The sequence below is a fragment of the Armigeres subalbatus genome, chromosome 3 (assembly GCF_024139115.2).
Source record: "Armigeres subalbatus isolate Guangzhou_Male chromosome 3, GZ_Asu_2, whole genome shotgun sequence".
Taxonomy (NCBI): domain Eukaryota; kingdom Metazoa; phylum Arthropoda; class Insecta; order Diptera; family Culicidae; genus Armigeres; species Armigeres subalbatus.
Genome location: NC_085141.1, coordinates 211,414,781 through 211,441,327, shown reverse-complemented (window position 1 = coordinate 211,441,327; position 26,547 = coordinate 211,414,781). Strand labels below are relative to the sequence as shown.

Sequence of the window (26,547 nt, the reverse complement as noted above, 5' to 3'; positions counted from 1 at the left end):
CGGCCGGCTGAAAAACAACAAAGCCCCTGGAGTTGACCAACTACCAGGAGAGCTGTTTAAACACGGTGGTGAAGCACTGGCTAGAGCGCTGCATTGGGTGATTACCAAGGTTTGGGAGGATGAGGTTCTGCCGCAGGAGTGGATGGAAGGTGTCGTGTGTCCCATCTACAAAAAGGGCGATAAGCTGGATTGTAGCAACTACCGCGCAATCACATTACTGAACGCCGCCTACAAGGTACTCTCCCAAATTTTATGCCGTCGACTAACACCAATTGCAAGAGAGTTCGTGGGGCAGTACCAGGCGGGATTTATGGGTGAACGCTCTACCACAGACCAGGTGTTCGCCAATCGATCGGGACCAGCTATGGCAGCTAATGCACGAAAACGGATTTCCGGATAAACTGATACGGTTGATCAAGGCGACGATGGATCGGGTGATGTGCGTAGTTCGAGTTTCAGGGGCATTCTCGAGTCCCTTTGAAACCCGTAGAGGGTTACGGCAAGGTGATGGTCTTTCGTGTCTGCTATTCAACATCGCTTTGGAGGGAGTAATACGAAGGGCAGGGATTGACACGAGTGGTACGATTTTCACGAAGTCCGTCCAGTTATTTGGTTTCACCGACGACATTGATATCATGGCACGTAACTTTGAGAGGATGGAGGAAGCCTACATCAGACTGAAAAGCGAAGCTAAACGGATTGGACTAGTCATCAACACGTCGAAGACGAAGTACATGATAGGAAGAGGCTCAAGAGAGGTCAATGTGAGCCACCCACCACGAGTTTCTATCGGTGGTGACGAAATCGAGGTGGTTGAAGAATTCGTGTACTTGGGCTCACTGGTGACCGCCGATAACGATACCAGCAGAGAAATTCGGAGGCGCATAGTGGCTGGAAATCGTACGTACTTTGGACTCCGCAAGACGCTCCGATCGAATAGAGTTCGCCGCCGTACCAAACTGACTATCTACAAAACGCTTATAAGACCGGTAGTTCTCTACGGACACGAGACCTGGACGATGCTCGTGGAGGACCAACGCGCACTGGGAGTTTTCGAAAGGAAAGTGTTGCGTACCATCTATGGTGGGTTGCAGATGGCGGACGGTACGTGGAGGAGGCGATTGAACCACGTGTTGCATCAGCTGTTTGGAGAACCATCCATCGTTCACACGGCGAAAATCGGAGGACCGCGGTGGGCCGGGCACGTGGCCAGAATGTCGGACAGTAATCCGGTGAAAATGGTTCTCGACAACGATCCGACGGGAACAAGAAGGCGAGGTGCACAGCGGGCAAGGTGAATCGATCAGGTGGAGGACGACTTGCGGACCCTCCGCAGACTGCGTGGTTGGTGAAGTGCAGCCATGAACCGAGCTGAATGGAGAAGTCTTTTATGTGCAGCACAGGCCACTCCGGCCTTAGTCTGATGATAAATAAAAATATGAGGATCGTTTGTTCGTGTATAACTATTTTTATTCGAGTAAAACATAATATTTTTGTTATATGCGTCTATACTATGACAGGGTAAGATAAATAATATCGAGTAATGGTTAAAATTAGACAGGAAGACAAACTTTATTAACCAGTGCTAAAAAATCACGAAAAATATATACAAGGAAGTTGATTCACGCGGCACTGGTTGAATGCACTCTTTTGTTTTCTTGCATATTGTCCCTCGCACACATCTCGAGTATGTGCATAAATTGTGCAGATCTCAGTATTTATCACTTGTTATAAGCAAGTAGACTGGTGTCGTCGGATTTATCCCGAGTCGCTTTGTAAGCTTCACGCTCCTGATCTGGATACTTCGTGGGCAGATTGGGTGAATGAAGGTTCGCTTTTGCTGGATACCGAATTCCCGCTATTTCGACCTCATAATCCCCATTTAGAACAAAGTCATTCGTCACCGGAAGAGGTTTACCTTTGAAGTCGAGATTTTTTACGAATCCAAGACAAATCTGTAATTCACAAATGGTTGAACAACTGTGAGATTAACTCTTACGATAGGACCGATATTTACCTGCTTCTTAAAAGTAAAACCATAGGCCGTAGTCGTCGTTTGTCCGCAATAGACTCCATTTCTGTAGATCGGTTCCCCACCCCAGCTCCAAAGATCGATATCTGGATCGTGGTCGTTTATTAACAGCTGAATGTACATCCTTTCGACACCTTTATCACGCTGCTTGAGAAGAGCATCTTTTCCGATGAAATCGACTCCTTTCTACATAGATAAAAATAATAAGTCTCGGGTATTTAATCAAAATGTGTAAAAATCCTACATCAAACTTAACACGCCACATACGTCCACATTCCAGAGGAGTCGTAAACGTATCCAAATCCTGTCCCCAGAATGCGAAGAACTTCTCCACTCGCAAAGTCCGCATGGCATAGTACCCGCAGTGTTTAATTCCGTACCTCTGTCCGGCCTCCATCAGCTTCGTATACACGTGCAGAGCAAACTCGTTCGGAATATACAACACATATCCTAATTCGCCCGTGTGAGTAAGATTCAAGGCTCGAATGCCATTGGCAAGTCCGACATCCAATTCCTAAAAACGAACACCCCTGATAAGCTGCATTGTTTTTGATATTTCAGTTAATTACCTTGCAGGTGAAGAAGGGGAAACTCTTTGGTGAGAGATCAGTATCTGTGAGCTCCGACAGCATGATGCGCGTGAATGGGCCCATTATACATATGGCAGTAAACATGGATGTGACGTCGGAAACGCTGACTCGTCCCCCAGGTGTTAAATGGCGATCGATCCAAGCTTTACATCTGGCTTGCTGCACCGTCGGAGCTATCATCATATAACTGCACAAAAAGAACATTTATTCTATACCTGAATTCTAAAGCCCATGCATCATCATACTTACTGATTCTCAGACAATCGAGCCAACGAGCAATCGTTCTCGTACCCTCCATGACGATTGTGCATTCCGGTATGAATAATTGACCCCACCGGCTGATCCACATCATTTGAGCATAAATACTGCAGCAGATCAACCACCTCGCGTCCCTTGGACCACATATCGATTTTAGTGAACGTGCTGTAATCGCTCAGGCCGATTTTCTCCCGACAATTTTCGTATTCGAGTTGCACGTGGTCGAACCAGTGTGGTTTACCGAACCCGTCGGTGTTGGCAACCCTGAACGTGGGAACACCTTTCTCATCCAGCGAGTTCTTTTTGTCAAACCAAGCTGGCCTCTCGTAGCCCATCACCTGGCTGAAGACGGCTCCGGCTTCTTTGAGCGCGGGGAAGATGGGTGACATCCGCAGGTTTCGTCCGGTTCGAAACTCGTGAAACGGGTAATTCAAGTCGTAATGTAGGCCGGGTACTTCACGAACCCGATCTCGGAGAAACTTTCGATTGTTGTGCAGTCCGAGGAAGCGTGAAATGTCCAGCTCGTGAAGATCCACTGATGAATAACCTGTTTGAATAGTATGCAGAACAAATAGCACATTAGTACACATGCTATAATAGACATGAGTAATTCTCGCTGAGACCGGGCCACTATTTGCGGGAGATCCTTCAAAAGGCCTAAATTTTTTTTTTTTGTTAAATATCTTGGCTGTACATATGCACAGCACATGTTTCGAAATTGACAAATCGATGTGAAATTTGCGAAAAAGAATCCACGTGTCTTGGAGGGACTCGAACCCTCAACCTCCTACTCTCTAGATAGGCGTGATAACCCCTACACAACAAGACCACTTAAAGGTCACGTTTGCGGAAAACCCATCGGAATCCGAGTACCAACCTCCACCGCGGTTAGCTCTTTTTGCAAATTGAGTATCTTTCGGATGCTTGATTTGTCCAATCGTCACATACAGGGTAGAAATATTTCACAGTCAATGCAGTGAAAAACATGGATCTCAGTAAAATCTGCTGTCGCCTTCATCGCCGCCGTGGTGAGTACGACTGGGTGCAGCCGAAAAATCATTTCCAACACCGACTATTCAATTTCGCATTCAGCCACTCACAAGTCGCGACATGCTGCTCAGTTCGCGCCTTACCGTATGACTGTGAGTGGCCCATTTAAACGCGTGGTGAATTTTTTCAATTTGGTGGGTGAATGTGTACATTTTGCTGTGGTAAATTTCATCTTCGCGGCGCTGTGAGTGATGTGAGTTCTGTTGTTTACTTTTCTCCCTCTCCGAGAATGTGAGGTTGATTTCAAAGCAGGAAGAAAATAAAAAAAAATGATATAAAAAAACATCACTTTCATCCAGTACTGCCGAATATTTACAACCCTGGTCACATATGCTTTACTGTTGTATATCCACAGTCAAGCAAGCCCACTTTTTTGCCTTTCTCGTACAACAAAGCTGTACCGAAAGGCTATCATTACACTCCAAAATCGAGCTTGTTATAGAAGTCTCGGAGACCCATGATGTTATATACCAATCGACTCAGCTCGTCGAGCTGAACAAATGTCTGTCTTTTTTTTTCTTCCTTAGCAATGGAGGGGGAATCTGCTCAACAGACATCCTGGGTTGTCCAGGAAGTGCGGGGTTAGGGACCACCTCCAACAGCAAACGAGGGAGGCAGGACTACATCCCCGACCCGCTAAACCGTTTCCATTGCCGCCAAGCCCATAGTCCCTTCAGGACAACCAGAAAGTAATGCTTCCAAGGGGGCCAGTGCACAACTTTTCGTGACTCGTTTTTTTTAGAAGAACACCATGGTATCGTGCCAGCGCATTGCCGGATTTCCAGGTCGCCTTACCACGCCCTATGTCCTCGGAAGGTGGGAAGGGTTGACTTCGCGCCTGCTTCCCTTTGCACGACTGGTATTAAGAATGATGATGTCGCGTGCATCCCAAATTGACCTCTCTGCGACAGGGTCTATTCGCCAACACACAGAGGGACTTGCCGAAGCGGTGCCTACGCCTGCCCCCAGCCTTGACGAGGACCCCTTTCCGTCCTCGGCCTCGGAACACGCCCGCTTAACCGACGCCGCGAAAGCAACGATACCATGTTGTTCTTCGCGCGGCCACTTGTTCGAAAAAAGGATCGAGTTCGACCACAGAGCATGACCACCGGTATGACCCATGAAGCCGACTCCGATCCCTTGGACCACCTCTTACTTGCGCCTTATTATTCTTGAGTCCACGCGCCACCTTCTGTGTAGCTCCGAGACGATTTGGGCGATAGCCGATAAAACGGCGTTCCAGCCAACTTCATCTTTACACATCCTCCGAACTAGGTTGTCCGGGGTAGTGTCCAGACCACATGTGGCAAGCATGTGGTCACGCATTGCGCGAAAACGTGAGCACACGAACAACACGTGTTCCGCCGTTTCCTCTAAACCTGCGCACACCAAACACTCGGGCGAGGCCGAGCAAGCCAGCTGCGTTACCTGCACTGTGATTTTGCAGCACGCTTAAACGCCGGGCACATCGAACCCCCCATGGGGTGCTTGGGGGCAGCAGGGACCATGTCCAAGGGCTTGACGACTCCTCCCCAGCTGTCTGTGAGGCAGGGAGAACTGCCTAGGGCGTGGTGGGATTTAGCAGTGGGCTCTGCTAAAATCCCTCCCAAAAAACCACAAGTGCCCGTAATCAGACTCTATCAAAGCGACTGTGTGCCGCTTCAAAAGCACAAGCCCAGGGAGTGCTACTGGCACATCAGGGTTGATACCAGTAAGACCCTGATTATGGCATACTGGTCGCGTGTATTGGTCTTGTATTTGGATATTGTTATATTGTGAAGCGAGGGCTGGCAGTCTGACATTCTACTCTCTTAGTAGGGCCGGGTGACACCGACTCGAAACGGCGAGTGGGCTAATGGCTAGGCTGTCTTCCGTCCCATAAAACCGTGGCGGGCCTTGTAGCACGCTGCCCAATCCTGCCATCCAGTTTTGCCTACTGGGTGGGAGTAGGCTCAGATGCCCTTTCCTGACTTGCGCTGATCTGGCTCTGAACACGCAAGTGTCAACCACAGGCATAGATAACCATGGGATCACTAAAGGCGACTACTCCAGTAGGATTCGGCGGCAGCCGCAAGGGGGACCCATACAGCAATGAGCATTGAACGTAATCAGTCTTTGGAGTTGGAGGTGACGGACCCCTTTGCCAATAGGGGACTAGCGAGGTCCCCTATTAAAAAGGGGGCGAGTGGAGTGACGGCTGCTGCTATTGGCAGTACCGAAGAGTCTCCAGTGGAGGTGGGGAGTAGCCCTGCCTGCACGCCTGGGATACGGGTGGTGGCCGAGCAACTCGACGAGATCATCGAGTTCGTAAGCGGCAGGCAGAACACCAATAAGGAGCTTAAGCAGAGCCTGTTGGTGCTCCGGCAAGCTGTTCGTGTCGCAAGACAAGAACAGGACGCTTATATCAGGCGTGTAGCGGCAGCAGAGAAGGTAGCCAAAGGTACGCAGACCAAGGAGAGGGCCCCTCCCCTAGCGGAGTTACTGCGGTGAAAGAGGCGACTGCCCTTACGGCCAGTGAGGGCAAGAAAACGCCAAGTTCGAAGCGACCCAAACGCGCTACCATTAAGGCGAAGCGTCGCCTGGATGGTCCACCGGAGCCTGAAGGGCGTGTGCCCAAGAAGGCAAAAGGCACTAGACAGGCACAAGTTGCTGAGCCACAAACTGGCCCCAGCCAGCTATCGGTACTCGCCGAAGGGGATGCGAATCCTTGGCAACTGGTCAGTAGGGTGCGGAAGTCAAATACCCCTCGACCTTCGAAGAAGGTGAGAGACAGAGGCGAGGCCTTGTTGGTGAAAACTGGCAAGGACAAATACGCCGATGTCCTGAAATCGCTGCGAGCGGCCGATGGCCTATCGGCCCTGGGCCAGGATGTGCGCAACGTTAGACGTACCAAGAACGGTGAAATGATCTTGGTACTTGGATCTTGGTCAGGTCGTTGGGTGCGGAAGTGACCCTCCAGTGTAAGCAGCTGGACGAGGTCACGACCGCGGAAGACGTCGTCTCTGCCGTCAAAGAGCAGTGCGGCACAGAGGTTGAGCGATCCTCTGTACGTCTAAGAGGGGGATTCTTATTACTGCAAGGGCCCAGACCGAAGCAAGATGTGTCGTCGCTGCGGCGAGGAGGGACACAAGGCGCAGGAATGCGACAAGGCACCTAGATGCCTTATCTGCGCCAGTAAGAAGCAGGCCCGGAACCATGCTATGGGCGGGCCTGCGTGTCCCTTCGGAGAAGCCAATCGGAAAAAGCCGTGCAAGTAACACAGCTGAATCTGAATCACTGTGCACCTGCCCAGCAACTGCTGTGGCAGGCGGTCTCGGAGTAGAGGATCGATGTCGCCTCCTGTCCGACCCGTACAACGTCCCTGCCGACAATGGCAACTGGGTGGCGAACGGGTCTAGGTCGGCGGCAATCTGCACAACGGGAAGGTACCCCGTTCAAGAGGTTGTACACTCCTCCGCGGAGGGTGTCGCGATAGCCAAGATCAATGGGGTGTTCTATTGTAGCTGCTACGCCCCACCAAGGTGGCCAATGAAACAGTTCAACCAGATGATCGACAGGCTATCGGCCGACCTAGTAGGTCGGAGCCCGTTCGTTATAGCGGGAGACTTTAATGCTTGGGCAGTGGAATGGGGCAGCCGCTGCACCAATCAGAGGGGACAAGCGTTACTCGAGGCACTTGCAAAACTCGACGCAGTGCTTGTCAATGACGGAGCCAGTAGCACATTCCATAGGAATGGGGTCGAGTCATGGATAGATGTAACGTTTGTCAGCCCCAGTCTGGTCTCGGACCTGGACTGGAGGGTAGACGAGGGCTACACCCATAGTGATCACCTAGCAATTCGCTTCAAGATCAATTATGGTGTGCAGCGTCCGAGGGCGGGTGATCCCTGTCAGGTCCGTGGGTGGAAGACCACTCACTTCGACAGCGAAGTTTTCACCGCGGCCCTGGGACTGGAGGCCAACACCGACAGTCTAAGCGGGGATGCGCTGATAGCTGTTCTATCACGCGCGTGCGACGCTACTATGCCGAGGAAAGCCCTGCCAAGAAATGGCAGACACCCGGTATACTGGTGGAGTGCCGAAATTGCAGCCCTACAATCAGCCTGCCTCAAGGCTAGACGTAGGACGCAACGAGCCCGCACCGAGGAGGAAAGAGCGGTCCGCCGGGAAGTGTTTCAAGCTGCGAGACTGGCGCTTTAACAAGGCCATTAAGAGCAGCAAGAGAGCGTGCTTCGACAACCTGTGCGAGGGTGCCAATGCGAATCCGTGGGGTGACGCCTATAGGATCGTGATGGCCAAGACCAAAGGGGGCTCTTCACCCCCCGAACGATCACCGGACCGGTTGGCGAGGATTATCGAAGTACTCTTCCCGTCCCAAGCCACAAGTCCCTGGCCTCCTCCTGCGCTGCAAGGCGCTGGGAGTGTGGCCGAAATGGTGGCTCCGGTGACGAACGAAGAGTTACTCGCAGTGGCTAACACCCTTGCGATGAACAAAGCTCCAGGCCCCGATGGAGTTCCAAACAGTGCACTCAAGGCAGCGATCATAGCGAACCCGAACATGTTCAGGCTAGCTATGCAGAGATGCCTGGATGAGTGTTGTTTCCCTGAAAGATGGAAAAGGCAGAAGTTGGTACTGCTGCCGAAGGCCGGGAAGCCTCCGGGTGACCCATCGGCGTACAGACCAATTTGCCAGATCGACACGACGGGTAAACTGCTCGAGAGGATCATCCTCAACAGGCTCACCCCGTACGCAGAGGGTACGGATGGCCTGTCGAGTAACCAGTTTGGTTTTCGGAAGGGTAAGTCCACGGTGGACGCTATCAATTCAGTCCTCAAGACTGCAGAGGTGGCGATCCAACGGAAAAGGCGAGGAATTCGATACTGTGCGTTGGTGACACTGGACGTGAAGAACGCATTCAACAGCGCAAGCTGGGATGCCATCGCGCTCTCGTTACACCGGCTTAGCCTGCCGGTGGGACTGTACCGACTGCTGTGGCGGCATTATCGAGGATGATGTCCAACAGCTCCAAGGTTTGCGCCAGTAGACGTAGGCTACTGGCAGGCGTTGCCGCATCTATTCTTAGGTACGGCGGCCCGTCCTGGGCAAAAACACTGGGGGTAACCAGTTACCTGCAGAAACTGGAGAGCACCTACCGCTTGATGTGTCTCAGGGTGATATCAGCCTACCGCACGGTATCGCGCGACGCATCCTGCGTGATAGCGAGTATGATGCCAATCGGGCTGGTCATCAGGGAAGACGAGAGTGTTTTGACCTACGTGGCACCAGAGGAGCCCGCGAGCGTACCAGGGTGACTTCGGTTGCCAGATGGCAGCGCGAGTGGGATAACTCCTCGAAAGGTAGGTGGACCCACCAGCTGATTCCTAACATATTTAGCTGGGTGGGGAGACCCCATGGGGAGGTTCACTTCCATCTGACACAATTCTTGTCAGGCCATGGCTGTTTCCGGCAGTACCACCACAGGTTTGGGCACGCGGAGGTCCCCGTCTGCCCTGACTGCCCAGGTGTTGACGAAACTGCAGAGCACATATTGTTCGTATGTCCTCGTTTCGACGTCGAAAGAAGAGCAATGCTAGACGGTTGCGGCCAGGACACAACTCCGGATAACCTTATCCAGAGGACGTGTCAAGCGGTGGAGAAGTAGAACGCAGTCTCGACTGCAACCACTCAGATTGCCTGCAGCTTGCAGAGAATCTGGCGCGCCGAGCAACAATCGACAAGCATGACTAACTTGTGATTGGTAAGTTAGAGCGAAAGTGCCGAACGCGAAGAAGTGTGTGAATGGTCTGCCCATGCAGAGGTAATGGCGCAGCGGGTGGCAACCGAGATCGTCACCTCGAAGCATGGCAGAAGGGTGAATGAATAGGTGTATGTATGGACTGCACACGCCGCGCTGGGAGTAGCGCAGGAATGTAGGTTCCTGTGACTACTGATACCCGCGGCGTGGCAGAGGAGTGTGGGGGAGCATCCAAGTCAGTCTCACATGGTACGAAAGGAATGAGTTGAGTTGAGTTGAGCTAGTCTCATATGGTATGAGCGAGGTGAGTCAGACTCACATGGTATGTCAGAAGTGGGAACCTAAGCGAAACGTCCCACAAGGGATGCCAGAGGGAGTGTTAGGTCGAATGACTAGAGAAGTATGTGTCAGCGCGAACTGAATGAAAGAGGTGAGCAGTCTCACATGGTATGATAAAGGTGGGCATACAAGTTAGTCCCACACGGCATGAGAGCCGTCCCAGACCAGGGGAATAGAGGGGATGACGCCTCCTGGACCCTGGTCAAGAATAAGAGGAAACCGAAGACGTCAAGGGCCAAAATGAAGGCCCAGGCGAATGAGGGTAGCAGAAAGTCTAGGGTAGGCGCCAATCGCTCCAGGGCGATGCCCTAGTCATCAAAACGGACGAGGCTAAGTACTCGGACGTCTTGAAGGCGATGAGGAGTGACGTCAAGCTCGGTGAACTCGGCGCCGACGTACGTCGAATAAGACGTACCCGGACGGGCGAGATGATCCTCGAGCTAAAGCGGGGCGTCGCCGCCTACAAGAAGTTGGCGGAGGAAGTCCTAGGCGAGACGGTCAAGGTGAGGGCACTCACGACGGAGGTGAATCAAAGGGTTAAAGACCTGGACGAGATCACCGAAGTCGAAGAGCTCGTCACGGCACTGCGGCGACAGTGTGAAGTGGAGGCGTCCACCACAGCCGTTCGGCTACGGAAAGGTCCAGCAGGGACACAGGTAGCATTGGTTCGGCTACCTGCAGCTGACGCCTCAAGGTAGTCAAGTTAGGGAGCGTCAAGGTGGAATGGTCGGTATGCCCTGTGGGCATATATGAGCAACCCGAAGTTTGCTTCAAGTGCCTGGAACCGGGGCACAAGCAATGGGACTGCAAAGGCCCTGACAGAAGCAAGCTCTGTCGACGCTGCGGATTGGAGGGACATAAGGCACAATGCTGCACGAGCCCTCCCAACTGTTTGATCTGTTCCAGCAAAGCTGCGAACAGCAAGCACCCCATGGGGGGTTCGAAGTGCCCGGCGTTTAAGCGTGTTGCAAAATCACAGTGCAGGTAACGCAGCTAAACCTGAACCACTGTGATGCAGCCCAGCAACTGCTGTGTCAGACAGTTGCTGAATGGGGGACGGATATCGCCATCATAGCAGATCCTTACCGGGTACCCGCCAGGAACGGTAATTGGGTCACCGATGGGTCTCAAATGGCGGCGATATGGACAACGGGGAAATACCCAGTTCAAGAGTTGGTGTCTTCGACACACGAGGGCTTCGTCATTGCCAAAATCAACGGGGTCTTCTTCTGCAGCTGCTATGCGCCTCCTCGATGGTCGATCGAGCAGTTCGGTCGAATGCTAGATTGTTTGACGGCTAACTTGATGGGGCGTAGGCCGGTGGTGATAGCGGGGGACTTCAACGCTTGGGCCGTGGAATGGGGAAGCCGATCCACGAATCAACGGGGGCAGATCCTGCTGGAATCACTGGCCATGTTGGATGTGGACTTCGCTAATGTCGGTACCAAAAGTACCTACAGCTGGAACGGCGCCGAGTCGATTTTCGACGTTACGTTCTGGCCAAACGAGTAGTTCGAACTGGAGGGTAGATGATGGCTACACTCACAGCGACCACCTGGCGGTTCGCTACAGTATCGACTATACGACCAGCATTCAGCGGACGGAAGAAGGGGCGAGGCCTAGTCCTCGTATGTGGAAGACATCATACTTCGACGACGAGGTGTTTAAGGAAGCGCTCCGCCGCGAGCACAATACTCTCGGTCTGAGTGGCGAGCAGCTGGTAACAGTACTCTCGCGTGCATGCGATGCCACCATGCCTAGGAAAGTCCACCCTAGGAATGGGAGACCACCGGCTTACTGGTGGACTCAAGCAATTGCGAACCTGCGCCGCGCCTGCCTACGGGCAAGGAGGCGGATGCAGCGAGCACGCACAGAAGAGGAGCGTGTTGAACGACGGGTGGCGTTCGTGGCTGCTAGAGCCGCTCTGAAGACTGAGATTAGATCAAGCAAAAGCCTGCTTCGAGGGCCTGTGTCAAAGTGCCAACGCGAATCCATGGGGTGACGCCTATAGGGTCGTAATGGCCAAGACACGTGGGGCGATGGCCCCTACAGAGCGGTCTCCAGAGATGCTGGAGAGGATCATCGCGGGGCTCTTCCCACGTCACGACCCAAGCCCCTGGCCTCCCTTCGTGGAGCTGCCAGGAGCCAGGGTGGCCGACGAGGGAAGAGTAACTGTGGCGGAACTTGCGGGGATTGCACAGTCCCTTAGTGTAGGTAAGGCGCCAGGACCGGATGGTATTCCGAACCTGGCCATTAAAGCGGCCATTGCCGAGGCTCCCGAGATGTTCAGATCTGTCATGCAGAGATGCCTGGACGAGGAAGTCTTCCCTGAAGCATGGAAAAGGCAGAGCTTGGTCCTATTGTCAAAAGCGGGAAAACCACCGGGAGATCCTTCGGCGTATAGACCAATATGCCTGCTTGATATGGCGGGAAGGTGCTCGAGAAGATCATCCTCAACAGGTTGTTGATACGCACGGAGGGTGCGGTTGGTCTATCGAGTAACCAGTTTGGCTTCCGGAAGGGTAAGTCGACCGTAGACGCTATCTTGTCGGTTACCAAATCCGCGGAGATAGCTATCCAGCGTAAGAGGAGGAGAGTTCGCTATTGTGCAGTAGTGACTCTCGACATGAGAAATGCATTCAATAGTGCCAGTTGGGCAGCTGTTGCAGTCTTCCTGCGTCTTGGAATTCCCTGTACAAGTTTCTCGGAAGCTACTTCCAGAATCGAGTACTGGTATACGACACGGAGGCGGGTCGGAAGTGCGTTGACATAACCTCAGGGGTTCCGCAAGGTTCCATACTGGGTCCGGTGTTATGGAACGTCATGTACGACGGTGTCTTGAGGTTGAAGTTCCCGGTGGGCGTGGCAATCGTCGGCTTCGCTGACGATATTATGCTGGAGGTCTACGGCGAATCGATCGAAGAGGTGGAGTTGACTGCAGCCCACTCGATCGCAATTGTGGAGGAGTTGATGAGTTCCAGGAAGTTAGAACTGGCTCGCCACAATACTGAGGTGGTTGTTGTTAACAACCGAAAGTCGGAGTAACAAGCGGTGATAAGGGCAGGCAGGTCACCTCTGAACGCTCCATCAAACTCTTGGGGGTAATGATCGACGATAAGCTCACCTTTGGTAGCCACGTCAATTACGCGGTTTATGCCAGCAAGCGCAAGCTTTTGGCTAGCGTTGCTCTGTCCATACTGAGGTATGCAGGGCCAGCTTGGGGCACGGCCCTGCGTATTAACTGCTACAGAACAAAGTTAGAAAGTACGTATGAGCTTATGTGCCTAAGAGTTTCGAGCGCGTACCGTACCGTGTCGCACGATGCCCTTTGCGTCATCACCGGTATGATGCCTATTGACATCGTTATCGGTGAAGACATAGAGTGCTTCGAAATGCGCGGCACGAGAGGCATCCGTAGGACTGTCAGGTTGGCCTCAATGGTCAAATGGCAGCGTGCGTGGGACAGTTCCACTAAGGGTAGATGGACACATAGGCTGATACCGGAGATAGGTACGTGGGTCAAGAGGCGCCATGGGGAAATCACTTTCCACCTGACCCAGGTCCTTACAGGCCATGGTTGCTTCAGACAGTACCTACACCGGTTCGGACACTCGGCCTCGCCCGAGTGTCCGGTGTGCGTAGGTTTAGAGGAAACGGCGGAACACGTGTTGTTCGTGTGCCCGCGTTTTCGCACAATGCGTGACCACATGCTTGCCACATGTGGTCTGGACACTACCCCGGACAACCTAGTTCGGAGGATGTGTAAAGATGAAGTTGGCTGGAACGTCGTTTTATCGGCTATCGTCCAAATCGTCTCGGAGCTACACAGAAGGTGGCGCGTGGACTCGAGGAATGGCTAGTTCAGGCGCAAATAAGAAGTGGTCCAAGGGTTCGGAGTCGGCTTCATGGGTCATACCGGTGCCCTGTGGTCGAACTCGATCCTTTTATCGAACAAGTGGCCGCGTGAAGAACAACATGGTATCGTCGCTTTCGCGGCGTCGGTCAACCGGGCGGATTCCGAGCCCGAGGACGGAAAGGGGTCCTCGTCAAGGCTGGGGCAGGCGTAGGCACCGCGTCGGCAAGTCCCTCTGTGTGCTGGCGAATAGGCCCTATCGCAGAGAGGTCAATTCGGGGTGCACGCGGCATCATCATTCTTGATACCAGTCGTGCAGAGGGAAGCAGGCGCGAAGTCGACCCTTCCCACCTTCCGAGGACATAGGGCGTGGTAAGGCCACCTGGAAAGCCGGCAATGCGCTGGCACGATACCATGGTGTTCTTCTAAAAAAGCGAGTCACGATGTTCGATGCTGCAAGGACACGCAGCTAACCTCGAGGGTGCGTTATGCACTGGCCCCCCTTTGAAGCATTACTTTACGGTTGTCCCGAAGGGACGATGGGCTTGGCGGCAATGGAAACGGTTCAGCGGGTCGGGGATGCAGTCCTGCCTCCCTCGTTTGCTGTTGGAGGTGGCCCATAACCTTGCACTTCCTGGACAACCCAGGATGTCTGTTGAGCAGATTTCCCCTCCATTGCTTAGGAAAAAAAAAACACATACATACATCACCTCGATTCATCGAACTGAGTCGATTGGTATATAACACTATGGGTCTCCGGGCCTTATATCAAAAGTTGTTTTTTGAAGTAGTCCTATACTGCCGTCATACGCATATTTGTCCCATGTTTACTGAGATTTTCTATGTACATGGGACAATTATGCGTTGAATGGGAGTATAGCCTTTCGGTACAACTTTGTTGTACGAGAAAGGCAAAAATCGCCCAGTATTGAGATTTTCTACGTCGGCCCTATTTACCTCTCGGGATGTTTGAGAAAGTGTGTATACTAACTTACCTTGTGTGATGATATCTGCAATGGCTCTCCCGACTCCTGCAGCAGCCGACATGCCAACAGTCTTCATTCCAGCGGCCACCAAATAGTTTTGTATCTAAAAAGACAAAACTAAGTTCATTTTCCCAGAAGTTAAAGCACGATGTAAAACAAACCTCCGGTGCCTCGCCGATAATCCATTTGCAATCAGGCGAAAACGCTTCTGGACAATTTGACAGTCTTTCCAATGTGGCCTCCTTCAGAGATGGGATCCTGCGCAGCAGCTCCTCCAACAACGGATGAAAATGATCCCAATCTGCTGGCAAATATCGTTCCGCGATTGAAGCAGGAATATCACCATCCTCATATGCAGGTTTGGCTTTCGTCTCGAATCCCCCGGCCAACAAGCAGCCATTATTCTCTCGAAAATAGATGTGACCATCCAGATCACGGACCACCGGTATACTCGAGTCTAGATCACAGATGTGTTTCGTATGTAGATAGTAATGTTCTGCTGCATGCAGTGGCACTTTCACATACGGCTCGGAAAATTGACCAACCTGACGTGCCCAGAATCCAGCACAATTGACAAAATAGACGCACTCTACAGAGCCGTTTGCAGTATCCACGGATTTTACTCTGCCGTTATGTTGATTGATTTTTATAACTGGACAGTTCTCGACCACTGTGACGCCTTTATCCAACGATTCCTTTACTAAACTTTGACAGAAAGCGTTTGGGTTTCCAACGCCATCGTTCGGAATCCACAAGCCACCAATTAGATCATCGGTTTCAATAATGGGACAAAGCTCTTTACAACGTTCCGGGGTTACAATCTCGCATTCTACGTTCCACGAACTAAAATTAATAAATTTGAATATGTATAAGTATACTGTAGATAGAATCAAAAATAGTAAAGAACTGCTAGCATAATTCAATGTAATAAAGAGTTCCTCCGAATTTCAATCACGAAGGAAAGATTAAATTGATGGAGAAATAGAACAATGCGTAGCACTCGATCGTAAACACAACATGATTCTAAAAATAAAACAAGAGACTTACACGCTCTGAGATTTCATCCTCCTAAACATCGTCATGCGGTCTCGTGTCCTGGCAAGGTTAAGCGAACCTGTTTTCTTCCAACCCGTCGGAAGACCCTTCCTATCAAATTCTTTGATGAGTTCCAGCGAAGTTTGTGCCAACAAAACTTGCGAATAGGTCGGTTTCAGTTCTCCCAGCAGACCACTAAAGTGCCACGGATTTCCTTCGCCAATCCGACCCTTCTCTATGAGAACCGTATGTTGGCCCCATCCACGCTGCGCCAGCTGGTAGGCGACGGCAGCTCCCATAATTCCACCGCCGCAAATGACCACTCGAGCATCTTTCGGAGGTTTGCTACTGATTGAAGCTGAACTTAGGCCGTAGTGATGCAAATCATCGTTCTTTCTTTCTGTTAGACGGGAAAACTGTTGAGCACCTGTAGAAATCGATCGCACATTTCCGCTTGGAAATGCTGCTGATCCTAATCTTCCACTTGCACTGTTATATGTAATAATTGATTGTTTGCTAAAAAGGCAGCAATTTTTACACAATCGTGATTTTTTAAGCGCTAGAAACATTTTTATCTCGCTTCAAAACAAACATTGAACTTCACGCTCGGGGTAACAAACACGAATGATAACAGCTGGTTCCGAAGCAGACGACGATAAAAACAAACTGTCAAAAGTGGTAGCAAAGCAAAACACGAAAAAATAGGAGTAAGTGGCCAGTCATGGTCCACATCCGAACCTTATCAATATTGACCAGTGCATGATGACGTAGGTTGACAGTTCACAGAGCTTGTTTACAGGAACTTAGTCTCTGGAGCCGCTTCCAGAAAAACTGTTTTGCGATTAATTAAGAATATTGTTGTCTGCTGTGGTGGATTTATGGTAGGAATCAAAACATATCACTAGAATATTCGGATCAAAATGATTTCGAACGAAAATTACGGATTTTTATTTTCAGCTAATCGATTTTAATTCTAACACCCTGTAAACAAGCTCTGTGAACTGTCAAATAATTGAGGTTAAGTCAAGATCTTGCATTGGTCTATTATTGTTGTCGTATACACGGACAGATAAATCAACCCAAACTTTGAGTTCAATATACGCACTATTGAGAATATCGCAGAAAAAATTTACCCAAATTTGGGTAGTTTTCCCTTTCTTTCCCATGATTGCTATTAAAACTAGAGCAAGATGCAAACACCTCACCGAAGTTGCTCAGCCCAATAGGGCACTGCACGGAAATATCTCTTTCTCTTTTGTTCTTCATAAATTTTGACATTTCTAGATTGAATTTTGAATAGGTCGGATGTGCAATTTTGAACAATCAGAGAAAATGGAGAACGAAGTTTTCAAAGATAAAATTAAATGTTATTTTATCAATATGTACCAATTTTGTACAATTTCGACACCTAAAATTTTAATTTTAATCATTTCTATAAATCATTGTGAAAGAATCGTGATTATTTCACTAGAAACACATTTTCTCCACAAAAAAAATATTCGCGTCGTTTTGAAAGTGTGTGCTATTCATTCGACCTAAACGATGCGACCTTTTGCAAAGCACCATGTTACTTTCGACTGGAATGTTCCGTCGGTTTTTCATTTGTCATGTACATTCGTCAAAGCACTTCGGACCTGTTGACAGATGTCATTGCTTTTACGACAGGACATACGACCTATCGAATCCATCGAATCATACGAAATTCTTTAAAGAAATGTAAATACCCAGAAACTTAGCACGTGCGAGTGCACCCCAGACACCCAACAGCAACGAAATCATAGCAATCGAGCTGCATGCGAGAAATTCGGAAACTGCATATGGTGGTGGGAAACTGCTGAGGTAAGTTTCAGTCATTCTCAGTCGAAAACATAGGAAGTTTGATTTTCTTCGTGATCCGCATGTGCAACTCAATTCTGGGTTGGTTTTCTAAACCAAGCATGTTTAGTGTACGAGTTATGAAAATGAAAATAAAAACCTATTAGCTAAAAATTGTGAACTTAAACTGAACAATTTCCGTATGTACTAACATAAATTTTAATCACCGTTTACAGAATTTACAACATGCGACAGTATCCACCCCGTTGTCACCGGCACCGGGTATTAGACCTACTGTTCAACGGAGGGCCTAGCAGATTGTCTCGTCAACTAATTCCAAACCGACTATAGTACGACGCATGATTTGATATTGGCATATTTCATATTCGTATATGGTATTTCATAATTAATAAAATAAATTCATAATTCAATAAGCCGATACAAGTTTACAGAAAAACTTCAGTCCTTCCGTGGTTTTGTGGTCAGAAACCTCTCCTATTTCATTCATCTAGCAGAAGGACCAATTCCTAGCATAATTTGCCCAAAGATGCTTACGAGTACTTCGATATTTTATCTAGAAGGAATATTCCATAAAGTACGAATTCAAACTCATCCGCTTAGTAGTTGCGCATAGTATCATACTGAATCTGAATACATTAACGAATTCGATAAATATATTCAAAAATGTGATATTTGCTTGGATATTTGATACCAACGCTGCCGGGCTTGATGGAATACCAATCTCTTTCATTAAACTCCTATGCTCTTCCGTCTTACCTGCTCTCTGTCATCTTTTCAACTCGATCATTGAAACGAATACCTTCCCATCAAATTGGAGGAAAAAGTCATTTATAACACCAATTCCGAAACTTCCCAATCCCACACAACCCAAAAACTTCAGACCGATAAGCGTGTTACCGGCATTTTCGAAGATACTTCCTTTTTCTTTAAAAATAAACAAATGTTTTCTCACCTGTAATGCTCTTATAGGTTATAAAATAATTTTTAATACATAGTGTTGAGATGTTACCTCATGCTCAGAAAATGAGACAGATTTAGACAAATAGTAGCAGCAGAAGGAACGTCGACAGACCTTTGGGGACAAAACTATGTCATGGTGCCAAATACGGGATTGTGACGACAAATGCCCGGATCGTACATTCCATAGGCGACTTTCATATGACATACCTGGTAAAATTGCACCGTTGAGGCCAACATACTTTTGCCAAATCACGTATTATTGCATATGATGGGAAATCATCGAAACTCAATTGATTTAGTCTTGATTCATCCCTCGGTCAAGTTCTCAGTAATTCTTAACCGAGCATCTACTCTACGTTTGATGTTAAGCTGAAGCCTTTCGACCGAAATCCATGAACATGGTCGACTTACCGCTCAAAACAATGTTATTATACAAGGCCGCCGCATATCGATCGGGCAGTTCTGATGAATCGTGTCGACAATCTCCGACAGTGATGTCGTGTAGTCTGGTCCAAGGAATCGTTCGTACCCGACCTCGACCCCGAATGGCTGCTTTGCGATGTTCAGACAGATGAATCCAAACCATTCCTTGATCAGCTTGGCCGTCTCGATGCTCTGTTCCAGGTATTTATATTCCAACCTCATGCTCATAAAGGAAGCTCTGAACAGAAGAAGTGATGTTCCCACCAGCGTTTGAAATGTGCTAGGTGGACTATCCCATGACGTAGCCCTCGGCCACAGGAATCACGTGCGTCACACTGTCGCAACAATTCCCATCAGCATTCTTTCCTCTGCCGGACGAGACAACCAACTAGCTGCCAGCGTCAGAACCACCTGCACTGCGATATACAGACCCCGGTACGCGGTGAAGGTCTCGCACATAATCTCCGCCGTGTATTCACTGTTCTCCGGTATGTTTAGAGGAAACTCTGTCAACAAAAACTGATGTCTTCTATATAGTTCGTCACTGCTTCAGGAAGCGTTCCGTCGTCACAATCTTCAACCAATCCGTAGCGTACTGGATACTTAACCGAATACCATGATTATAATAATACTTTTAATTTGAAGAAACATCAAAATAATTTAAAAAACAAAATTCCCAGCCTGTCAACGAAGGGTCGTATGTGATGTTTATTTGCATTTGACATTTTCGGTACATGCGACCTTTTTTGACAAAAGGTCGTATACACGGAATTTTTAATTTCGGCATTTTTTGTCGAAAAGGCTTTTTTTGACAATAGGTCGAATGATCGATTTTCGTTCTATACTCCATTGCACAGTGACGTCACGCACGACTTTTGACAGGTACTGGTCCTGTTGTTTACAGACGATTACATTTTAATTTTGATATAATTCTATCATTCTTTGGATTATCTGATCGATTATTACCTAAACTTATCGATAATTACCAAAATTTGAATGCGGAATTTACGAAATGTATTCAACATCGTGAAATATGCAGATTTAATTTGGATCAAAATTATTCTAAGTCCGAAACGTAAACAACAGGACCAGTACCTGTCAAAATAGTGAGGTTAGGTTTGCCGCGCGCAATGACCTATAGGAGGATTCATCAGTTACGTCGAAATGTTTCGAAATAATATTTTATTAAAATATTAAAATATCGGCACAATTTTTTTTTCACGGAAGGAACTGTATATTCTCTATCTTTTAACGTAATAAGCTCGAAATATCCAAATTTGTTACATACGACCTATTCAAAATTCAGTCTAGATTTACTGGCCTTGATGTTTTCTAATTTCTTTGCAGCAAGAAAGAGACAAAGCAGTCCGTGCAGTGCCCTATAACCCAAATTTGAGTAAATTAAGGCTGTGAACCATTCCACCGATTCGTTTAACTTTTAGTTAAAATTTGACAGTTCGATGATTATTTTCCCATCGTAGTTAAAATTTTACCCCGCAGCCGACCCATTTGAGTTTTGACAGATTGATAGTTATTTGGAACAAAATGAATTTGGCGTCAATTTTCTTGCGAACAAAGTTTAACTATCGAACTGTCAAATCTAACCATGCTCCCAAGCAGGATTATTTTTAACCACGGAGAAATAACCATCGAACTGTCAAATTTTAACTTAAAGTTAAACGAATCGGTGGAATGGTTCACAGCCTAAATATTCTCTATTTTGGGTTGATCAAGGTCCGCTTTGGATAAATTAAACTCAGCTTTGGGTAAATTGTTTACATGGGATTAAAGGCAAACTACCTAGTGCCAGAAAAGTCATTTTACTCAAATTTGGGTTATTGGCCCAAACCACGGTTTTGAGTGCAAACAACCCACTTTTGGGTAGTTTCGGTTTTCAGTGTAGCATTCGGAACACTAATAGGGAAGATCCATTAATTACGTAACGCAAAAATTGGGCCTTTTCAACCCCCTCTCCACCCTGTGTCACACTTTTTGTATGAAACATCTGAAAATTTTGTATGGACCGTCACACATCGCTCAGCCCCCCTCCCCCTCTAAGCGTTACGTAATTTGTGGACGCTCCCATACATACGCACTTCATTATGCCATATTATTATGAATGATCTCATACCAAAAAGCTATAATGATAAATAATAAAATATAAAATTTTGGGTTTGGGAATAATGTATGTGAATAATGCAATGTATATATTTTTTTTCTTATACATATCATTTAGGGCCTGCTTTAGCAAAAAAGTATTAGAAATCCTATGTATATAACATTATTTTTTTAGTGATAGTTAAATTATTATTGAAATCTCGCTGAAATGAGCAACGCAGGTGCACCTGCGCAAGAATTCATTATTTTACCCTACACGCTTAGTTCAATTCACCCATAAATACGTAACCTGTTCACTCAAATATGGGTAAATGAAACATTACTGATATTATTAGTTAAATTTACTAATAAAATCTGTAAATTTCACTCATATTATTGGTAAGTCTGCCTTTACTCATATTTGGGTGACCTAGCTTACCCATTTTTGGATGAAAAATAAATCTTGTCAACTTCACAACAAACATGGCGATTCGAAAAATTTCATCGTCGCCGTTAAATTATTTATAAATTGTGCATTCGCAAGGCGTAGCATGGTTGCAAACAATGTAAGTGTTAGAGATATATTTATTTAACAGCTCACAAAGATTTAATGTTTATTTTTGTTTTTGCAGAATTTCGATTTCGCATTTGCTTGGCGAATCGGTGGCAGTCACCACTCACCAGTTCGATTAGTTACGATGCAGGCAATGAATGTGCGCTTTCTGGGGCAGCGTAATCGTCTTCATGATCAAGCGTAGCTGAAACTTTATAAATTATTCCTTACAAATACGCTTGTGGAAATTAAAGAACAACAATTCCATGTCGGAAATTGCCGCTCAGCTACATAGCCCGAAAGATGATCAAGAATGTTATGCTCGTCGGTACGTTGGTGGAATTTCGTCTAGAACGTTCGGGACTGAAAACGATTCCTCAACTACAAAGGGGCTCGGGAGGCGGCATTAGCGCTTTATAATGTAAGTTCCGAGAAGTCCAGAACTTGTGGAAAATTTATAACAATTGACTCTCTTATCTAATCGCAGGTTTATATAACAAACTGCCATATGATCTCAGCGATATCCGCACCAATGTGCTGGATTTTGTTGGATTTATCCGAGTCCAGATTACCGAGTGTCTCCAATCAGCTAGACCAGGAGAAGGACGGCTGCAGTTTGCGAGGCCAAATCAAACAAACAATCAATATTATTTGGCACCAGAAACTCCAATTCACTCGTGATATTCTGGTTTGTGATCTTCCGGGAATTGGTTCCAACATAGTGATCTGCGGAGTATTCCAGGTGCTTCCGGAGAGGATCCACAGAAGCCTATATAATTCTAGCTCGGTGAACTTTTACGCTGATTCGCATTGATCTGAAGAATGATGCATTCCTCTGAAGAAGTAATGATCATAAATAACAGAAGTCAAATTGTATTAAGCTTTTATATTATAATAAATGATTGTCTACTGTTTTTCAGAATATATTCATATATGGTTTCATAAATAATAATTTCAGAATTTTCGGAAATACTGCTGCAATGCTCACTAAAAAAGCTTGAATATTTACCTAAATATAGGTAAAATTCACCTAGGAATTTTTGTTCTATAAATCACCCAAATATAGGTAAATTATGGTATACTCATAAATCGGTAAACGGCAATTCACCCATAAATACGTATGTGCACTTTTTGGTGATTATGAGTACTCTTCACCCATATTTGGGTGAACTGAACTAAGCGTGTATATACGAATAGGAAGAAAACAAAAATGACAACGCATGCCCAGTGGTTGACATTCCTTCGTTTGGAAAGTTTTTCTGTGCACAACTACACGTCAATTCCAAACTATCCAAAATCAAGTCTCAAGACTTATACTGAGGGCACACCTGCACTGAAAATAATCTGGTAGTAAAATTAACAACTCAAACCTGGGTGCTGCGGATAGAGCCGCTTTTTTGCGCTCAAGCGAGTAGAGGGATATTTTGAAATCACTCCCATAAACAAAATTATTTTGCAGTTACTTGGCTGTCAAACATTTCCCGCTTTTCGAATTTCTCTTTCCACGCTGCATGAGGACGCACAAATGCGCAAGACTCTACATGACTTTTTGATTGTTAACATACATTCCTGCTCCCACGCAGAAAAAACTACGTTAAAAACAAACATATTCTAGGTAAATCCAAACATAAATTCAGTTTGTTCTGGCATCAAAAATAAATATGTTTGGATCAAACATATTGTTGCATTTGAAGCGAACCATAACTTTTGTTGAATCAAATGTGCGTTTCAACCAGCTAAATGTTTGAAGCAAACATGGATAATATTGTTTTGGTTCGACCTCTCATAATATTTTCTTATCAATTCTACCAATTTTCATATTCTGGTAGCATTTGACTACCAGATTCCACAATTCCAAACGTTCATATTTCATTTACTTACCTTTCTGTACCTGAAAAAAATCCTTATCATCAATTTGGAAGCAAGAAAACATATGATTACACTCCTGCTCCTGCTCCTCTATTGACTTCCGATCGGATCCGATCCGAACTCGATTTTTGTTTACTTTTGCAAGAGCGAGTGAGGGGCTGCCCACTAGTGTATGTATAAAACAAACAGAGATTTAATTTGGTTTTAAAAATAAATATGTTTGATTCAAACATATTACCATTTTGGGAATAAACATGTATATTTTTGAAGCAAATGGATGGAATTTGTATCCGTGCCTGATTCCATTCCTGCTCCAGCAGCTGATTGCTGCTGAATGCAGGGATGCCAGATATAATTTTTATAAGTCTGTATCAATCTCAGCAAAATGTCTGTACTTGTCTGTATAGAGTTTAGAAGGCACAGGAATTAGAAAATTATTCAAAAACCATGCACTTTTGACAACGTAGAACCCAAGTAACATTTTAAGTTGTATAACACTCTTGAAGACCATTATTCACACTACAAGAGTGTGATAAAACCAGTATAAAACCAAAATGTTACTAGGGAATATCGAGGTTTCGATAATTCAAAAGTCATTGTAAGACTTAGTCGAGTCAAGTACGAGATACTGATGACTAGTAAGGTCACTGTTAAAGTCGAAATACGTATTCTTGAAGTTACTGTAAACTTTCAATAAAGTGGTGGAATAAAATGGGAGAAATACTGTATATCTCGTCTTATGAGAAGTGAAGGTAGTCCACATATATTTATAATATTTACACAATTTGCTTAACGAAAATCCGTTCGGAAGTCCGAAAAAGTTTAATTTGGAGGAGAAGCACATTAGGAATAATTCCGTTTGGAAACCCAAAAGTGGAACGCACGTCTCTTGGGTTCACAAACAGAACATTTTGTCTTTCGAACTTTTTTGGGCTACCGAACGGAGCTATTTTTGGGCTATCGAACCAATACCTTTTGCGCTTTTGAACAAAATCCTTTTGGCTTCCGGATAAAATCTTTTTAGGCTTCAGAATCCAAAAAGGATATAAATTTGGTATCCCTTGAGCAGAAGCAGAAAAAAATCCAAAGCCCAGATGGCTCCACTTGGAATTTCAAAAGTATTTTTTCGAAAGTATAATAGGACTTCGTTTGAAAGTGAAGTCTATTTTATCGTTTAGCCCATAAGGTTCCATTCGGAAATCCAGAGGCATTCTGTGTTGAAAGCCAAACATAATTTCGTTCAGAAATATAATAGAATTACTTTTGCATTTTCTGAACAAAATTATTTTAGGGCTTCGGTAGGAAATTCCATAAGTATTCTAATCAGATTTCTTTGTACAGAAGTAGAAAAAGATTCCTTTTAGAAGCCCAGAACGCTCTAATCGAAAGTCCAAAAGTATTCTTTTCAAAAGTCCAAAAAGATTCCGTTTGGAAGATCAAAAGTATCTTCAGAATTTTAGAATGGTTTTGTGCAGAATCCTATCATAATTCCATTTGGAAGTCCAGAAGGATTTCCTTTGGAAGCCCACTCAGGTAACCGTAAGCATTTAAATAAGCCGTACGTGCGACTATAGTGCTACAACAGAGCTTACATGCTAGCTTATACTAGTTCTATAATAGCCGAATATAGCCGAAAAGCTGAACTATGTGTAGTTCTATTGGTTACCCGGGTAGAGTGATGCCTTTCGAAAGCCCAAAAGAATTCCGTTCAGAAGCTCGAAGGAATTCCGTAAACCCAGAAGATTTACGTTCGGGAATTCACATAATTCTGTGCGGAAATCCATACGAACGGATATTTTTTGGGCACCCTAATGGAATTCTTTTGGGCTTTCGAACGGAATCACTTTGGGCTTCTGAATAGATTTATTTTGTGCTTCTAGATGGAATATTTTCAGGCTTCCGAAAGGAATCAAAGATTTTATCCGTTTCGAACTGTAAAAGGATTCTGTTTGGAACCAAAAATAAATCCCGTTTAGAACCATAAAAGGCCCCGCTCGGAATTTCAAATTATACCGTTCGGAAACCATATAGGATACCGTACGAAGTCCCATTACGATTTTGTTCGAAACCCCAAAATGGATCAATTGGAAAGCCCATTGATATTCTTTTTGTAAGCCCAAAGTTTTTGAAAACAACAAAAGTCTGTAACGTCAATCAAAAGTCTGTATAATGTCTGTAATATGTATGATGTCTGTATGCAAGACCAAATGTCTGTATAAATACAGACATGTCTGTATGTCTGACATCCCTGACTGAATGTCGTGAAATTTAGTAACGAGTAAAGCACTCAGTTGCATTTTCCACTCGAAAATAATAAGAGAACATTTCTCCTCGCGCCGCATCAGCCTAGCCGGAGCGCATCATTCGGCCAGGCGAAACAAAGTCGACCGCAGCGTCAACTCTCAGTCCGGAGCGCATCAACCGTCATTTCAGCAGACCAATTCAATTTGATCACATCAGAGACATGCATCAATCGAATCAATAGACCAGTGCATGATGACGTAGGTTGACAGTTCACAGAGCTTTTTCTCCGGGACTTAAGCCCTCAGTACACTGTTTGTCATGATGACAAATATTTGTCAAGTCTGCCTGAGATCCATGTCGATTTCTAGTCAGTCTGATAGATGTCCGGATAAACTTGACAAATATTTGTCAATATGACAAACAGTGGACTGCGGGCTTTAGCCTCCGGCGCAGCTTCCGATAAAATTGTTTCGTCATTTTATTCGCATGTACACACTTAATCGCTAGAATTATTCTCGGTAAAATAAAATGACGAACGCGGTCAGTAAACCATATTTTTACTGAAATTTCGTTAGAAAATAAGACTTTCAAATTGATTACTGAATTTCGTCAAACAAGTTTGCCACAGTCATCGGTAATGTAAAGTTGAACCGAATCTCGGTAAAT

General features: G+C 46.4%; 1 protein-coding gene, 1 long non-coding RNA gene and 1 pseudogene across 2 annotated transcripts; 1 reads left to right on the top strand and 2 right to left on the bottom strand.

The window, feature by feature from the left end:
• Positions 1 to 1,447: 1,447 nt before the first annotated feature.
• On the bottom strand, positions 1,448 to 16,541 carry LOC134228175 (pyruvate dehydrogenase phosphatase regulatory subunit, mitochondrial). The gene is made up of 8 exons (XM_062709963.1): positions 15,912 to 16,541; positions 15,026 to 15,707; positions 14,874 to 14,967; positions 2,872 to 3,427; positions 2,602 to 2,809; positions 2,277 to 2,546; positions 2,018 to 2,218; positions 1,448 to 1,955 (listed from the first exon to the last, which is right to left on the bottom strand). Exons 1-8 carry the CDS (start codon positions 16,466 to 16,468, stop codon positions 1,722 to 1,724), a joined length of 2,802 nt encoding a protein of 933 aa, XP_062565947.1. The 5' UTR covers positions 16,469 to 16,541; the 3' UTR covers positions 1,448 to 1,721.
• Positions 16,542 to 17,521: 980 nt separating this feature from the next.
• Positions 17,522 to 18,158, top strand: LOC134224890 (uncharacterized). Its single transcript, XR_009983096.1, has 2 exons — positions 17,522 to 17,738; positions 17,951 to 18,158. It is a non-coding gene; the product is annotated as an uncharacterized LOC134224890 (long non-coding RNA).
• Positions 18,159 to 18,789: 631 nt separating this feature from the next.
• On the bottom strand, positions 18,790 to 19,732 carry LOC134222273 (actin-related protein 3-like; annotated as a pseudogene).
• Positions 19,733 to 26,547: the final 6,815 nt, after the last annotated feature.

Bases quoted from the DNA above. Each gene is read 5' to 3' on its own strand.
- LOC134228175 (XM_062709963.1), bottom strand. From the start codon at position 16,468: ATGTTTCTAGCGCTTAAAAAATCACGATTGTGTAAAAATTGCTGCCTT. The intron at 14,968-15,025 runs GTTTGTTTTACA...TTGTCTTTTTAG, and splicing joins TTATCGGCGAGGCACCGGAG to ATACAAAACTATTTGGTGGC. The intron at 2,547-2,601 runs GTAATTAACTGA...GTTCGTTTTTAG, and splicing joins TCCCCTTCTTCACCTGCAAG to GAATTGGATGTCGGACTTGC.